General features: G+C 35.2%; 2 protein-coding genes across 3 annotated transcripts; both read right to left on the bottom strand.

Moving 5' to 3' along the window:
* LOC123912747 (ADP,ATP carrier protein 3, mitochondrial) lies at positions 1 to 2,819 on the bottom strand. The gene is made up of 4 exons (XM_045963306.1): positions 2,719 to 2,819; positions 1,368 to 1,835; positions 833 to 1,204; positions 1 to 521 (listed from the first exon to the last, which is right to left on the bottom strand). Exons 2-4 carry the CDS (start codon positions 1,812 to 1,814, stop codon positions 225 to 227), a joined length of 1,116 nt encoding a protein of 371 aa, XP_045819262.1. The 5' UTR covers positions 1,815 to 1,835; positions 2,719 to 2,819; the 3' UTR covers positions 1 to 224.
* Positions 2,820 to 3,956: 1,137 nt separating this feature from the next.
* Positions 3,957 to 13,795, bottom strand: LOC123912748 (protein EMBRYO SAC DEVELOPMENT ARREST 30). 2 transcript variants are annotated; one of them, XM_045963308.1, is made up of 11 exons: positions 12,331 to 13,795; positions 10,824 to 11,053; positions 10,520 to 10,604; positions 9,674 to 9,744; positions 9,484 to 9,572; positions 9,126 to 9,369; positions 8,630 to 8,742; positions 7,768 to 7,858; positions 7,416 to 7,544; positions 5,518 to 6,071; positions 3,957 to 4,764 (listed from the first exon to the last, which is right to left on the bottom strand). In XM_045963308.1, the coding sequence occupies exons 2-11, from the start codon at positions 10,989 to 10,991 to the stop codon at positions 4,317 to 4,319; spliced, it is 1,992 nt and encodes a 663-aa protein (XP_045819264.1). In that variant the 5' UTR covers positions 10,992 to 11,053; positions 12,331 to 13,795; the 3' UTR covers positions 3,957 to 4,316. The 2 variants fall into 2 exon arrangements, with proteins under 2 accessions (XP_045819264.1, XP_045819263.1); XM_045963307.1 differs by having other exon boundaries at positions 10,824 to 11,044; positions 12,331 to 12,804.
* Between the last annotated feature and the right edge of the window lie 4,143 nt (positions 13,796 to 17,938).

Raw genomic sequence — 17,938 nt, forward strand, 5'->3', positions numbered from 1 at the left:
TTAGCAATCAAAACAAGTCTTCATTATAGAACCAAAAGGTGGTCTCAAACTGCAAGGCCTATAATAAGCTCATGACTGTAACAACCAAATACAAAACTATAATCACTAAATTGAAAGGCCCTAAATTCTGGAAAACATTAATACCACTTGTTGATCCAAAATTATCCAAATCAAAAGGGAACAAACACAAGTATTTCCAAGTAATTATCGTCATCATTTAGCGTTTAGCCGCCGCCAGAACCATATTTCTTTCCAAACAAGACCAGCTGCAGCTTGTCATAACCAGCAAGCACACCAGCACCTGCAACAGCACGCAATATGTTTGCACCAGCACCTTTGAAAAGAGATTTAGTACCCTCTTTTGCAACAATTGTTTGAAATGCATGCAAAGAGCTCTTGTACTTCACAGCTTCTCCGGAAGTCATCATCATTCTTCTACGCACAGTATCAATGGGATAAGAAGCCAAACCAGCACCAATTGTGATTGCCCATCCCAAAAGGAAACTAGCAAAGAAACTATCCTGTTAACCAGAAGAGTACCAAAGATAAGAAAATGATAAACATAAACTAAAATAATGGGGACTAAAGAGAGTCAAAATTGTAGAAGAATCAATTTCCCGTGTTGAATTAAAGTTTCAAGCTTAGTAGCCATGCTGTCTAGGATTCTAAAGGCATAATTTTCAAATTATATTAAAGCCATACAAAATCACATATTCACAACATATTCAAGCAAACCAATTACATTCAAAGAGCAATAGTTTTAACCTAACACGGCAAAGATTAAGAAATACCATATTTTAGATTCAAATTCAAGTTCTAATTGTGGACATACCTGCATACCACCAACCAAAACAACTGGTTTCAGAGAATCATACATTCCAAAGTAAAGACCGCGATACACTATAATTCCAACACAAGAGATGTTGAATCCACGATAAAGGCCAGCAATGCCATCAGACTGTAAGGTCTTCCTGTAAACATCAACCATTCCATTAAACTGCCTCTCACCACCCTTCTTTGCAGCCTTTGCATCATTTGCCAAACGGGTACGGGCATAATCCAAAGAATAGACAAATAAGAGTGAGGAAGCCCCAGCAGCCCCACCAGATGCTAAATTCCCAGCAAACCACTTCCAATAGCCATCTCTGTCTTTTTTAAAGTTGAAAAGCCTCTTGAAGTAATCCTTAAATGCAAAGTTCAGAGCCTAAAAGGAAAAAGGAGGAAATTAGATATGAAAGAAACATTACATAGAAACTACAGAATAGTAGTGATATTGAGTTCATATAATAGAGGCAAAAGATAATGAAGACTGCTCCATCAATTTTAAAATTCTTTTAAAACATCAAAAGAACAAAATATATTATCACCTGAGTAGGGAAATATCTGATAACATTAGCAGTATTGCCTCTCCACAGAGCAATTACACCCTCATCTTTCATGGTTCGAGCAAAACAATCACCAATTCCCTTATATGGCTCAGATAACCTGCCACTTTTGAGCATTTCATCCTGGTTTTGGATAAGTAATTTAACTCGTTCAATAGGAGCAGCGGCTGTCTTTGATACAGCAGCAGACACTCCTCCCATCAGAAAATCTACCAAAAACCCAGCTGCTCCTTTCTCTGATGGAGCAGGCACCATAATGGACGATAGAGGTGACCCAATCGCCAGACCAGAATTCTGTAATCCTCCATAGGCAAAAGTACCAGATGTAGAGTAACTCCTGGAGTTCAAGTTGGGGCTAAGTCTGGACACCAAATAAGAATGCCCACCTAACTTCTGAGCAACTGATGGATATTGTGGTCCATCGGCCATGATTGCAAACTAGAAGATGACCTGTGAAAATCAAATAAAACCATAACAACAATTCAAAATTTGCACAAGTTAAAAGCAGAAAAATCACTTTGAAACAAAACAAAATGCATTTATAAATTCCTGGAAACTCGTACCAAATTGAAACACATACATATTAACACAACAACGTACAGAACAGCATTCACAAAATGCCTACACATAGTCAGTGTACTAGAAACATACATACAACATGACTGTTTGGACAAATAGCTTATTTTTAACTTAGAGCACACACGCTTATCATAATAAGCGCTTATGTATAAACTATTTTAGAGAGCTTGTGAAAATAAGTTGAAATTTTTTTTATGAAAACTACATAAAAAGTTTCAGTAAGTTCTTCTAAATAGTCTCACAAAACATATACTAGTAGATAAGCTCAAATAAGTCAGTCCAAACAGACCTTAAGTAGAGTCAGTTACATTGACCACTATAACAAATCATATACACAAAATACAGAAATGAAATTCAACAAGTTTATAAACATTTGTACAACATCAATGAATAAAGCAATCAACAACAAAAAAACATACATAAATCACACATCACTGCTTAAAACACGTAATTAATAAAGATCTCGCAAAATTGAAGTATCACTAAGCAAGAATCAACTACTAGTACAGTATATTCCAGAATAATTCATCTCACTCTCTCACAAATCACAAAATTCTAGTTTCAATTTTTTTTTGCTTCATTATCAACTTAACAACTATAAAATCAAGTAAACAGCAACAAAAAAAAAAGACGATCGAAGAGTAAAATCATATACAAGTAAAAAATCACAGTGAAACTAAACAAGAACAAAAGGAAAAAGAAATAAAACGAAAAGAAAGGGAAAATGATTGAGAAAATGGAAATGGTGATATACCAGATCGCGAAGTAGGGAAGTAAACTGAGGTGACTGAAAATGAGTATGAGTATAAATGGGAGCACCGAAATGAAGAGACTAGGGTTTTAAATGTAATGACGTATTTGCCCTTTTATTATTTTTCTTTCTTCCTATCTTAACCTTTTACTTTAGGAGGAAGAGGGTCAAATGTAATGATTTAATTCTCATATTATATGCAAAAAAAATCACTTTTTGATGTCTCAAATTATAAGCAAAAAAAATTAACTTTTATCATTTCCAAGATAAACTTTTACTTAATTTACTCTCTCTCTTCTTTTCCCCATAATCAATAACCGATAAAAACTGTTTTTACATCTTCCCATGAAACTTATTTCAACAAACACACAAAAAGTCAACCTTGAAATTATCATATTTTACTTTTCTTAATAAGTGTGAAAAAAAAAATTTTGCTTATATTATGGGACGGAGTAGTATATTAAAATGCTTATCATGTGTTCTTAGAGTACATTTTAGTTTTTGCCAAATGTAAATTTATAGTTGTTAAACTCTATATGTATCCAAGTAAAAAAAAAAAACTCTATGTATCTCTAAAATAAATTGTTTGTATTGTTGATTTATACTATTTTTTTTCCAAGTAGCCTAACGGCTAAAATTTCACCTTTTAAGGGGTAAATAAGTGAGAATACATGGGTCTGTCAAAAAAAAAAATGGAAATATCAGGGTTCGAACATTGGTCCTTGCAATAATTTACAATGTCTTTTCCAATAAATATTATTTTATTATACAGATAGTTGATATTATATGTATACACATAAATAATATTTAGTGACCAAATTTTTAATTTTAATGATACTGAAAATGGAAAATGAAGAAATGTGAATTGAAATTAACCAGTATATGGTATGAAATTCAAGCAGTTTATAGAGTTATATGGATAACCTACATAAATCAATTCTCAATGCTTCCTCAGTTTTATATTGCCAAGATTTCATGGGAAATTGGAGTTTATTGTTTTTATTGATTTTATTTGTTTCCTAGCTAGTAGGTAAGTCATGCTGGGCAAATAATTCCTAATTATAATTAAAAAGGAAAATGTCATATTGGGCATCAACACTTGCTTTGTATCCATGGATAGCTGTGTTACATATTCATCTCACTAAGAACTTAAAAAGAGAGATCGCAGTTAATACATACATTATTGAAAAAGTGGAGAAAGTGATATTGTACAAAACTAAAAAAAATGGATAGCAGCCATATATAGAATAAACTAAACAAATTTGTTTCTAACTTCATATCTATTGCTCTTCTGTTATGCAGACAGCTGACATTTCTTTCTTTCTTTTTCCTTCTTTTTGTAATGTGTATGTTATGTTACAACAAAAATTCAATTGCAAGTGGAACGTGAAAAATAAAAGAAAAAAAATGTTATCTTTGTCTATGAAAAATAACCCAAAAACCAATGAAAGAATATATTTGAATGCCCGTATGCTCAACAAGGATAGCATTGAGTTGTGTACATAGCCGGATCACTTTATAACCTATACCTCTCAAATTTTGGAAAAATTCGATGCTGTATAACTATAGACTGTAGTTATGAATGATATGCACGCACACTTTTAGTCATTTGGATCCATTTCCTCATCTTGATCCCAGACTTGAGTCTGATTAGTTTTGCCACCATTTTTATCAGACTGAGATTCATCAACAAAATCATTACTTTCATAATCTGGCAGCCCATCATCTTCAGATTTGACACCTTCTTTCCCTGACGAACCTGGCATACTAGCATGCTGCATCCATTTGGGGCAAATGTCTTCGCCTCCATATATAATTTGGCCATCCTCGCCTCTGACACGATTAGCAACGTTGACAGAAGCTACTCTACAAGAGCATTCTGGAAGTGGATGTGAAAGGAACATTGCTGGTTTTGACAAGAGAGCTTGCCTTATGAGGCCTTCTTCAGTCATACTTTTGTTAAGGTGTTCTTGCACTAAAATTGCCCAATTATGTTTTGGATGGTACAAATTCTCACGTGTCATGTTGAAAAATTCCGCAACGACTTTCCTGTAAGAAACAGGATGAAATAGTGTCACAATAAAATGTAAAATTTAGGGAAATTTCAATAGAAAAATTCCAACTAACCAAAACCACAAACTGCATGATTTTCAAAGAATTAGAACGTCGAGAAGTTTGAAGCGCAGAACCAGAAGCTTATCATACTCATCACTTCAGATACAGATATACATGCAATTCTCAAGGCATCAAGGCAATCAATAAAACAATTAACGGAGTCTAAAAGCATAAGAGGAAAGGAAGGCATACGTGCACACAATTTATGCACGAAAAACAAATATGCATAAAATTTATCCATAAAGTACCAAAGACATGCCCTAGGCTTTTCTGTGGTCTGCTACAAGAGGATTGTCTTGTCAAGCATTTGTTTAAATACTGACAGGTATGAGTGTCTAAAACAGGACCGAAGAAAGTTGTAATAGTTTTCATTAGATAAATATTCAGTCAACAGTCAAGACACAACATTCCATCTCTGTGAGAAGCATTTTGGTTATTGAAGTGGAGTAAAAGGATATAATGTGGCTTGTTTTCTCTATATCTTCATCCCTTCCCACTTAGCTCCAGCCCAAAAAGAAAGAGGTCACGAAATAATGCTATCGTTTACCGCTCATTTACCTCGGTAACTTAGTATAATTCCAGTACCCCAATAAAATAAGGGAATTCAATGATATTTATGAAACCTTTTTATATCATACGTCCTTAACGAATATCAATAAATTGAGACCAACACCGAAGTGCATTTACCTGTCAGGACGGTATGTCCTAGAAGAAGCAGTCTCGTACAGCCGATGTCCCATGACAAGGCTTGAAAAATCTGGCCGTCCACTTCCATCATTGTTATATCCAGGAAAGAAGGCATCTGCTTCCAAAGAAACAATGTAATCTAGAGCGTCCCAAAGTAATCTGTGTGCTTTCATCCTTAGATCCATAGGTGAAGGATCAGGTTCTGTAGGGGTCTCTGTGATCCAACCATACCAGCCTTCTTTTTCATGCTGGTAAATTGGTCTATCTGGAGGTGGAGGAAGAGGTCGAGGCCGAGGACCAGCCCTCTTCCATTCTTCTTTAAGTTCTTCCTCGCTTTTTGTAGGAGGTGGTCGAAAAATCTTTTGAGGAAGAGGTGTTTCAGGTCCAACCAAGTCAGACAATTCTTTCTCACTGCACAAGGAAGTGCGATCCAGTGTATTGATAAACATGGACCGCAAAGGAATCAAAACACGTTGACCTCCAAATGTTTCAGAACCAGCTAGGTAAATTATTGTTTTGGAAGGATAACCCATTACTCGAAGGAGAATGCCAACCTGCAAAAATTGAAACAAAATAACAAATCTAACCTCTGTATAGTAAAATTTTTAAATTCCAAAAGGCAATCCATATAAATGAAAGCAATGTTCCCAAAAGGCCACATTACTTCAATTTTAATTGTAAAACTGGTTGCGCTCAGGCTAAGATCTTGCACGTACAATTGTGAGCAATTAGCATCTTAGAATTGCTCTACATATATTTTGGGTGCAAAATGAATTTATTATTTTCAGTTTTAAAATTCTTGATTTTAATACCTCTATTTCAAAATTTTACAGAAGCAAAGTTTGTAAGTGACCAAGTGTTGAGTGGTGCAGGATGTAGTGCAATGGTTGGAGTTATCACAAATTTGAGCCATGGAATTGGCCTCTAGCAAATAAATACAAGGCAAGGATACCTAAAATATATCTGAAATGAATTCGATCTTTCCCTAGATCGTGCCATTGCGGGAGCTTGATAGCACCACTTTACCCTTTTTAAAGTATTTTAGTGTTGGCTTCCTAATTTGCATAGTCCAACTCCAACACAGCCATTGGACTTCACAGTTCACACCATGTGACTTGAGGTCACGTGTTCAAGTTCTGGTAACAGTATCATGCACTTACCTACTACAGAGAACATATCCATATTGTGAGTCCAACATTCCTTACACTTCACACCATTTGACTTGAGGTGACCTTGGGTTTAATTTAGATGATCCAAATTATTGTCATAGCACTATGTACTACCCCTGAACCCCTCCCCCCCAAATTACTTCAATTCTATCAAAATTCAATATCATTAATGAATTTGTTCATCAAACCTATTAGTCCAATCTATTAAAGAAAATGGATGAGGATAACTCAACTTTTATCACATATTTTCCTACAAATAAGTTTATGCATTTATATAGAATGATTCACAACTTCCCCCAAGAGTACGTAAATCATAAAAGCAAGAGAATAACTCTGTTTCAAAGTACATACACTTGAGTGGAAACATGCAATTTCTAAATATTTTCAGCAGGGACGTTACGAGTCTACTTCAAACAAACTGAATATCCAGTTCTTGTGGAACTGTCTTATTCATCTTTTACAGTCATTGCAAAATAAACCACACCCAAGGCAAGAATTTCTTGGACATGGGGACTGTTTTGATTCTATGTTAATAAAATATTATATACAGATGGTAACACTTGACATACAAGCTTGGCATCCATCCAGGATCAGTGTCGAAGGAAGTTGGGGAGTCATTGTCTCCAAGTACAAAAGGTTATATTTTTAAAAAACATATGACACCCATTATAACTGAAAATAGGATATAAAGCACAAAATCCTACCAGGAAACTGGAAAATTTATCATACCTCTTCAGGCATGAGGGGACATAGACCTTTATCTCTTCGCAAGTGTGAATCCACATTCAAATCCTCATTAAGAATTTTATCCTTTATCATTTGAGCCCTTCGATGTTGTATGAGTTCAGTGTGTACATCCTAACAAAACAAAACCTTAAACAAAATAATCAAAGAGAAAGGAATAAAAAGGCAAGGAAAGGGTAAGGATGAGCATTGTCTTCCAACTCAAATATTACAAGTTTCTAATGTACTATCCACTACTTAAAGAAATCAGAAGTGGTGTACCCCAGAAAAAATTGTGAACTGTAGAAGTAGAATAAGATCTCCATTTGTAATGGTAAGGAAGAGAAACACAACAAACCTGAAAAAGTTCGGCGCAACCATTGTATGCCAAGGTTTCTCTTAGTAGGCCGGGATGGTATGCTAAGAAGGGTTGCCCTAATGATCTCAACCTAAAAAGACAGCATAAATTTCTTATACATCAAGTCATCAACTCCATAAAATGTTATTTTCTGATGGGTAAAGCATGACCACCATAGAAATAATCCATATAAAATTCTACTGGAAACCTAAATTGTTAGGAATCCGCAATAGAAATAGAAAGGAGTTATTTTATCTCTTGGCATAAAAATGAGTAGAACAAAGAGAAAGATCTCTCCTCCAAGGATTTCTGTTAGACTATTATTATTAAATAAATATTATATTATATAATAGCAGTTATGGCGGTTATGTGCAGTTTTTATTATGTATTGACAGTTATGTGTGCAGTTTCTATTGTGTGTGTTTTATGAATTGTAATAAATAGGGAAGTTGTAGGAAAGGGAGGGCATTCGGTTATTTGGAAAAAGAATTAGGAGGGAGAGACCAAGCTCTCGAATTCTTGGAGGGGAGAGAACCAAGACTCGAATTTCTTGGGAACTCATTGTAATATTACTATTAATTTGTATTTTGGTAGCAGTTTCCCCTTACAACTGAGCCATGACCATGTTTAGACAATATAAATAAATCTAAATGATTACTCTATATTATTACATCTTCCTATTTGTTATGTAACTAACTAGCTAAATACTATGACTATGTTTCATTCATTTTGTTATATTGGATAACCAAAACAAACTAAATTATGCATTTTAATGACCCCCCTCCCCAAAAAAAAAGTTCCAATAAAACAAGGAAGTTATCTGTGCACATAAGTTAGTAGTTTACATGAAAGGAATTCATACTTGTTAACCATACGACGACCAAGCATTTGAATTTCTGGACGAAATTGAAGGGCCTGGAATGAAACCCTGCATCTTAGCCTTTGAATCTCTGCCATGGTAGGTGGGAGTACCGACTGTAGACACAAAACAAGTAAGATTTGACAGAAAAACAACGAAAACAAAAAAGAAGCAGTTCCATTGACAAAAAAGGAACATAAGGAAGCATTTGAACGAGAGAAAATGCATGGGAAGGTTTAGGAGATGGCAAAATGCAGAAGGAATCGCAACCTATATTTAATATTTTAAATGATCAAAATGTAAGAAATAGGAAGATACTTTAATTCCTCAAATAGGAAGGGAAACTGTGGAATAAAAAAAAATTACTGTAATTGACTTGCAATCAAAATGCATAGTAAATATTATATGATGCAGGAATCTAAGAAACTTTTAGCAATAAAGTTGTTGTTGACAATTTGCAATAATAGCATTAGTTGACAATTTCAGGATACCAAAATACCTGCAATGCGCCACCATTGGCAATAACTAATCCAATAACCTTAGATTTCTTTAGCTTCGGTAAAATTTCTTGGACGTAAAAGTTTGGAGAAGCTGAACTTGAGGGCCTAAATGTAGGAAACTCATTTCTTTTTCTCCTTTCCATCAAACTTCCAGGCAGGGTCTTGGCAATAATTACATCATTTTTTAGATATGCTATGAACTGCTCCTCATCATAAAGATAGGAAAAACTCTTGAACTTTGAGCTGAAAAAATATTAAAAACAAGAATAAATTATATAAATGCATCGCAGAAAGAAAATATTAGTAGCATAAAGCACAGTGGCATGCTAATGACTGCACAAAACTTGCAGCACATACCTTACTCCTTTTGAGCGAAGACTCTCTTGAAATTCTGGAATGACAAGAGTAGCATTTAAAAGCCTAGATATGGCAACCAGATCACATATCTATAAAATCAAGAAAGCTCTTGTTAAATTGCAAAAGAAATAAGAATGACTTCACAACAGAAAAAAAAAAAAAAAACTTCTGCACATCTGGTGGATCATACCGATGATCTTATCATTTCAAATCCACCGAAAACTTTTGCATAGATGAAACCATTGCTATGCTCCTTTGGAACTGGGAAAGAAAGAAAGACAAACTTGAAGTGGAAAATGTAGAGGATGAAAATAGCACAATGAAGAAATATAAAAAATATTTAAAACGGTTTACTCGTTAAAATTTGTCATGCATCAAGATCACCAAAAAAAAAAAAAGTGCCTCCGTCATGTACATTCTTAGTCAATTTAGAGAAAACTCAAGAGTTATAGCCAACTTAAGGATATGACATATATCTTTAGTTTGCCACTTCAGTTACACTCAACAACGAAAAAATGTATCAAAACTAGATAATAATCAAAATTTCATTTAAAAATCATTTTAAATATGAAAAGTTCAATTGAGGAAAAAACTTCCATTTTTCTGTCTTCAAAAAGAGTATCTCTTGTTTATCATTGACATTCAAATAAGAATGAATACTATGAATTGCATGTTAAACTGTCATGAACACAACATCTACAACTTCCATCTTGAATGTTGGTTAGTGTTTTTATACGATATCCATGATTCCTCTCAATTTGTAATTCAACGCACATTAATATATGATAGCATGGAAGAGATATTTTCACAATCTGGAATGTGGTCACTAATGGTAAATAAATATATGAATTCATTTAACATGTAACTTATAAATGCAAAAGAAAACAAAAGGCTAATCGCCAAGATGTAAAATAGGAACACTTTGGCGAAGTTTTATGCCATACCCACTAAATTACAAACCTAAATTGCACAGTTCTGGTCGTGGCATGTCTCCTCCCTAATAGAAGGCTAAGAAGTTTAAGTAAAAATATATTACCAGTATAATTGTTTCTGGCATTGGAACTAGGCTGTAGTGCTTCCAAAGACTTTATGGAACCCCATAGCTTCTTATTCTTTATAACCTGTAGCATTTCAAGCAAATAAACTCAATATATTAGGGTGTGTTTGGATGGTGGGTTTTGGAGGGAAAGGAAGGGGGCTTTTATTTTGAACAAATATTCAAAATTGAAACATTTCACCCTCTATTCCTTTACCTCCCGTCCATCCAAAGATGTGCTTAAATGAAGGCAAAACATTTTGACCATACACAAGCAACAAATACATATATGATAAGAACCAACCTGCCTTCCTACCACAGAAGAAAAATCATCAGGAAAAGCTACAATTGCATTATACGGCACTATATTAACAGTCCACAACTTTGCCAAAGACAAGTGAATGATGATAGACGCCACAGATAAAGAGATTACAGAAAGAACAACCCATTTGATCTTAGTTACAAATGCCATATTGGCCGCGTGACTCTACATCACCAATGCCGAACGGCCAATTTTGAACTTAGCTGCAACATCTACAAGAAAAATATATTAAAACAAATATGTTCATCAAATAAACATATAGCACAGTGTTACAAATTAAAAAGATAACTACAACATCCAAAAAGAACTTTCCACATTTGTGTACACTCAATAACCAGATTCCTCACATCACATACCATATTTAGTAACATAATTGCATCCTTAAATAATAACACTTTCATGACAATCCTAATCAACCTTCCATTAGGGGCTAATACTTACTCCCTCCGTCTCTCAAGTTGTCTCATTTGCACTTTTTTCTCAGACTCAAAATAATTGTCACGGTAGAATACCAATGCAACATTTATTATTATTTTTTCCACTAATAGACCCGTAGGGTGCGTTTGATTTGCTAAAAACAGGGGACTAGACAGGACAACTTTTGTTGTACTCTGTTTGATTTGAAATTGGTCATGGGACCGGACAAATTAAGTAGCAAGGGACAGGACAAAAACAAACTTTTTTGTCCCTCACTAAACCACGGGACAACTTTTTGTCCACAGTACAACCATAAAAAATACGAAAATACCCATTTTATTTTCGAATATAAAAATATTATCGTCCTATATCTTTCCGGTACAGGTTTGTCCTGTCCTGTATTATCTTGTTATGTCCTGTACTGTTCAGTCTTTGCTGTTTTACGAATCAAACGCACCCTAATTCATTAACTTTCACTCCACTTAACTACAATTAGTGAGGGTACTTTTGGTAAATGACACCAATTTTATCATTAAAATCAACCCAAGTAATCATTTTCTTAAATAGAACATTTTTTATGAGACAATGGGAGTACGAAAGACATGCATGCTAGACACTGTCACGACGACGCCAATAAAAATTTGAAAAAATGAATTAATTGAACGTAATCAATGCGTCATTCTCAAACACCAACGCATGTCGGACATGGAACACATGGAACACGCCCTCCATCAGAAGTGTCGGTGCTAAAAAGCTTATCTAACACAACCGCTCGGATGTTAAAAATAAATGAGTAAAATTAAACAAAATTCTTACTGAAAAGATAAACTGTTTGATTAGTCAGATCATAGATTTGGCTTAAGATAAAGTTGAAATTGAAACTAACTAACCGCCAGCATTGGTAACAGAAAAAGAGAACGAAAGCATCATCATCATATATATAAGAAGAGAGTGAAACATGCAAACAGAGTAAGTGAATTAAAATCGAAGAATTAAACGCAATCCATTGCCGATTATTCAGTAAAACAATAATAACTATGGATTTGAATTGATATATGAGAATAGCGCATACCTAGGGTTCCTCTGGAAGGGTGCAGTTTGAAGGGTAAAGCACCCAGCCAGCGAGTAGCGTTAAGCGTCTCAGCTGAATTGTCAATGAATTAAGCGATTTCAGATTGGATCGATGAAGAGATTCGATTCGATTCTTCAGTGTTGGTTCTCCTAGTCCCAGGAATGGGGCAAAGGAGTGTTTGGATTGTGGAAAATAATAATAATGAATGTGATTATGATTATGATGGATTTTTGTGTGAATGCGGATTCTGGCTTTTTCTTTGGATGGATGGATCTAAATTTCGATATCACGTTTCACGGTTGCTTTTCCGCTGCAAATCACAGTCGCATGGATCTTTATTCAACTACACTCTTCTTTCTCTCATCAACTTCAATGTTGGTTGGTTTTACTGTTGTTAAATGTAGATGGATGAATCAACCCAATTAAAGACCAATAAGCTTATTTAGAAAATTAATAATTACTACCACCATCGTATTTATTTATTTCTGGAAATAAAATCCATTTTCAACCAAAAAAGTTGGATTTATTTTTATTTAATAGATTTAATAGATAGTCTTTCGGAGGAGTCCAGATCCACTCCATTGTTTTATCCTCCATTTCCCTCCAGTTTTCATTTGGATGAGTGACACGTGGCAAATAAATATTTTAATGGATGAGATTAAAAGCTCAAAGTTACAGAGACAACAACAACAATGTGAACTAACAAACCACCCGTTTTTGTTTCTTCACCATCGATCTCTTTGACTTCTCGCCGCCGTCGTTCATCTCCCGCCGTCAATCCCTATTCTACTGTCACGAACCACCCCAAGTCCACCGCTATTGTTCTTGGTTATGCTATTATTGATTCCAATTTTAGGTTTCAAACATGGAATATGGGTTGATTGAATTGAAGATTGTCATTGAAGATGGAAGATTGTTTGATAGAAATTGAAGATTGTTTTATAATGTCTCTCTGTTTCATCTTCTCCCTTTGTGTTTCTCTATTTCTCTTCATCATCTCACTTACAGACCCGTTAGTCATGTTTTCTCTTCATCGTCTCACTTTCATCTATGGTGAAGCTGTGTGCCGCCAGCAGCGGTGGTGATTCTTCTATCTTCTCTATTTTTATTTTGGCTGGAAACCTTTTAAATAGATTAGATTTAAGTAAATAATGAGGTTGAGAGTGAAAATGGTGGAACAAAGGGTGATCTTTCACAGAAAAGAAAATTAAAGGTTGGGTTATGGATGATGAAAATAAAATGGAAATGAAAACTCCCCAAAATTTGTTATAGATTAAAAATGTAAAAACTTGGAAGATAATGGAACAATAGGATTGAAAATCAACAATAGCGGCAACGTTGGGGTTGTTTGTGACGGCGGCAGCGTTCCGACGACGGCGGGAAGGTAAAGAGAGATGGTGAAGAAAGATGAAAACTGGGTTGTTGTTGGTTCAGGAGTCAAGACTGTTTGCGGCTTGCAAAAGTTGAGAGTTTTAATCTCATCCATTAAAATGTTTATTTGCCACGTGTCACTTATCCAGATGAAAACTGGAGGGAAATGGAGGATAAAGCAATGGAGTGGATCTGGACTCCTTTCGGAGTGCGACCTCGAGAGCATTTAGGCATGGCAATAAAACTCATACCCGCGGGTACCCGCCCAAACCATACCCGCTTTGACGGGGAAAACCCGAGTTGACTGGGTTTGGGTTCGGGTTTGGGTTTTCCCGATTTCAAAAGATGGGTTTGGGGCGGGTAATGGGTACATTGATACCCACCCCGAACCCGCCCCGCTTATACTAAAAATTAGATTTCATCTCTTTTAAATTAGAAACGTTTAAACAATCTCTTAAATTGCATTCATATATTTAATTTTTATTTTTAATTTGAGTATTAAACAAACCATTTTCTCTTTTTTTTTTTCTTTATTTAAAAAAATAATGTTGAGAGAAAATAATTTTGGACGTTTAACTTTTTTTTTAATAAAAAAAATACTAAAATACAATCTAAATTCATGTGGAAAGAGGCGTAATGGGGATACCCGAAATCCGATGGGGATATCCGATCCCCGTTGGGTATGGGTTTGGGGTTATCATTTTTATCCCCGCTAGAATTTGGGACGGGTTTGGGGAAACCCAAACTTTATGGGTTTGGGTTTGGGGAGGGCAAAACCCGTCCCCGCCCCGCCCGATTGCCATGCCGAGCATTGGATCAAGTTAAATTGTGATGGCACACACAAAAGTTCGGTTAATCTTTCATAATGTGGAGGTAAGTGATTGTCACGCACCATTCATATTTTTGTTTTATACCCATGATAAAGACACACACGCACCATTGAATATTGAACTGCTCACTTTTTCTAATAATATTTTTAAATCAATATAGACGACTTGTATACGGCCGAATTCGGGTAGGGCTTTTTTGTTCAACTCGATAAAATCTAAAACTCGTTTGATGCGTCCCATTTAGGGTTCGATAGTCAATTTTGATAACTCTAACTTTGATCCCCATATATAATATTTTTTGTCGTTTTGCAGATGTAAATAGTAAGACAGGTTAAAATTATAGGCTTAAATGCACTTTTAACCCTCTCAAATTTCACAATTTTGCAATTTTTACCCCCTATGTTTAAATCAAGCAATTTTTTTATTTACCACCCCCTCACTCATATTTTAACCCAATTAAAGTGATGTGGATTTTTTAACACATGGCATGGTCTAATTGAACATAGTGGAAATTAATTAACTTAATATTTATTTATTTATTTATTTATTTATAAAATGAAATAGTAATAAGCCAAAGCAACCCCATGCAAAGCTGATACCTATCATATAAACTCACAATTTACACAAATACCAAATGGTGGAAACTCTCAAATATTAATATAAACACAATTTAACTATATTGATATTGAACTGAACCATTACATTCATGGATTAAACATAAATATTTGCCGTAAACATAAGTTGTAAAACACTTCGAATAATTATAATCCCTTCTCATGAAGGTTTAGTACGAAAAACAAAATTGTTAGCCTAGTTGATGAAGAATCCCGACATATAAAAGTAAAATACAATTACAAAGACACTGACATGGAAATAACAGATGTTATCAAAATGATGAATGTTAAATTATCCAAAGGGAAATAACAGATGCAGAAACTATGCAGCAGGAGGCCTGAGCTCATGATCTTGGGATGTATCGCGAGCCGACTAAGGAAGATATTGCCACATTGGAATATAGCCATAGTTTGGATAAACAGCCATTACATGTTTCTCTTCAGGCAGTTCATTTTCTCTGCCTATCATAGACAAGAACAAATTATAAGCACTCAAGCATTGATTACGGGCCGAGGCCAGAAAAATTTCATTCCATGAGAAGAGAGTTGTAGAATCAACATGTGGTTTGTAAGGGAGTTATTCAGAGACAGACAATAAGCACAAATTGCCTTAGTCCAACATTTATTCTGACTATGTATAGTCATCAATATATTAATATCAAACTTTAATCAATCAGAAATTCACTCCCTTGGTTTTAAGGATCACCACTTCCTTAATCAGAAATTAACTCCCTTGGCTTTTGTATCTGTCAAGATTCAAAATACAATCTGATGAGACAATATGTTATAGTTCTACGTCTAGAGGGCGAAATAATTTATAAAACTGTCATTACCTTTATTGCCACAACATCATCAGGGTCACTGTTGACATTTGCCTTGTACACTTGAGCAAAACCACCCTGTCCAGCACAACCCTTGATATGGTACTTCATTCCACCTTTGGATGTCATGACAAGGACAAGCATGAGCAATAGTTTGTAAGATAAACTGAAACTTTTGTCCAAGAAAGCAGCTTATGGAAATAGATAATAAACATAGCTCATCTAGAAACTGTAATAAAACATGATTAACTTTAGAAGACGAACTAAACACTTAGGATGTGTAATAAATTCAAATTCAAGAAAGAATTCCCATTTCATAGTAAGTTAAATTTTTATCATTTCATACTCATGATGATAACAAGAGCCTACAGTTACATGGACCAATAGGATTACGAAATTGTAACACAGATTATGAGACATAAGGTAATGAATTAAAAAGCAAGTTATTTTTCTGCCCATAAAATTTTGCCAAGTATATACTCAACTAAACTTACTCTTGGTGTTGTTTAAATAGCGGCCATGGCAGATTGCACTTGCGGATTTTTCGCCAGCGCCAGTTTGTGAAGAATGGCAATACCATGGCATTTAATGGCCGAAATGGCTGCTTAGAATGGAAGACTTTTTGCCTTATGCCATATGCAATCAATAACAGTGCATACTCTTGAAGTAATGCTCAAAATTAATGATCTAAATTCAGCATTGCAAGCTAAAGTTTTGGTGCCATTACAAGAGTTGATACATACTTATTTGCATCTAGATAAGAACTAGACATGCAAAACAAATGACTATGGACAAACTGTTCCTCTTCAACATTTTTTTTTCTTCTGCTGATGGGAAGAAGCATCAGAATAGTGTTAACAACACAATCAATCAAAGAGAAGAGAGAAATAGAAAAGGAACAAAAGGCTAGGGTTTACATTGCAATGAACATTACTTATATGTACAAGAGTTACCTTACAATATATATAGTAAGACTTAGACTAGTACTTAAAAACTTAAAGGCCAATAACATAAAGCTCAATAACTTATTATCTAACAAACAGATCTCATGTCAAAATGGTCTAATGCAGAAAATATAGACAAGAAAATTCATATAAAATTAACTTTTGGAGAGTTAAACAACATATACACAAAGAGCAGAAAAGCAGTCAGACAACTACACCTAAAAGATAAATATGATCAATACTCGAGATTATGTTCAGCCAACTACCTATATATCTATAACTTTATTCCTTGATGCATTCTTCAAAGTGGATAAGGCCATGATCTTAACTGTTGATCAGAACAGGTAGAAGGCCAGCTGGAAGTCCGTTGAGCAGGTGGTAGGCAGTAATCCGAGCAGATGATCCACGGAGGGGGGGGTTGTACCTGCAGGTGCTCCGATGCCAAAGTCAGACAAGGAATAGAGAGCAAAAGAGATACTAGAGAGAAGTTAGAGAGAGAGAGAGTAATTGTGATAATGAATAGTGTTCTACCTTGCTCTCCCATGAGGGAGAGTATTTATAGCCCCCAGCTCTGGGCCAAAGGTCCTCTTAGTGGGCTGGATTAGCCAAGGCCCATTAAGAGGGACTGCCAAGATATTACCCTTAGATAGTGGGTAGAGTAGTAATTTTACCCTATCTTGGTGGAGAGGTTGTGCCATGTTGACATGGAGGTGATTGGGCAAGCCATGTGGACTTTGTGAGGGTCTAGGTGGACTAGCATTAGTCTAGTCCAGAACAGGAGCCCCCCAAGTCGTTGCTCCTAGGCATAGGAGTGATGACTTTAGATGTGTGCCCAAGTGCAGAAGGAAATCTCCTTGCAACCTCTCTTGAACGAAAGTGGACGAGGAAGTTGCTCGTCTAGGCCTTGCTCGCAGCGAGTATCTGCAATGTTTTGCTCGAAGTGGTTTCAGTATTCTGCTCGTATTTACTGCGAGGAGATAACTACGAGAGGGATTTGTTGCTCGTATTTATGACGAGGAGATAAAGGA

This window comes from Trifolium pratense, linkage group LG3, assembly GCF_020283565.1.
Source record: "Trifolium pratense cultivar HEN17-A07 linkage group LG3, ARS_RC_1.1, whole genome shotgun sequence".
NCBI lineage: Eukaryota > Viridiplantae > Streptophyta > Magnoliopsida > Fabales > Fabaceae > Trifolium > Trifolium pratense.

What these genes read in the sequence shown, in the direction of transcription:
- LOC123912747 (XM_045963306.1), bottom strand. Translation starts at nt 1,814, where the DNA reads ATGGCCGATGGACCACAATATCCATCAGTTGCTCAGAAGTTAGGTGGG. An exon ending in TCAGATATTTCCCTACTCAG is followed by an intron (nt 1,205 to 1,367) that starts GTGATAATATAT and finishes TTTTCCTTTTAG; the next exon opens with GCTCTGAACTTTGCATTTAA. An exon ending in TTTTGGTTGGTGGTATGCAG is followed by an intron (nt 522 to 832) that starts GTATGTCCACAA and finishes TCTGGTTAACAG; the next exon opens with GATAGTTTCTTTGCTAGTTT.
- LOC123912748 (XM_045963308.1), bottom strand. Translation starts at nt 10,991, where the DNA reads ATGGCATTTGTAACTAAGATCAAATGGGTTGTTCTTTCTGTAATCTCT. An exon ending in TGCCAGAAACAATTATACTG is followed by an intron (nt 9,745 to 10,519) that starts GTAATATATTTT and finishes TTTCTTTCCCAG; the next exon opens with TTCCAAAGGAGCATAGCAAT. An exon ending in TTGAAATGATAAGATCATCG is followed by an intron (nt 9,573 to 9,673) that starts GTATGATCCACC and finishes TTGATTTTATAG; the next exon opens with ATATGTGATCTGGTTGCCAT.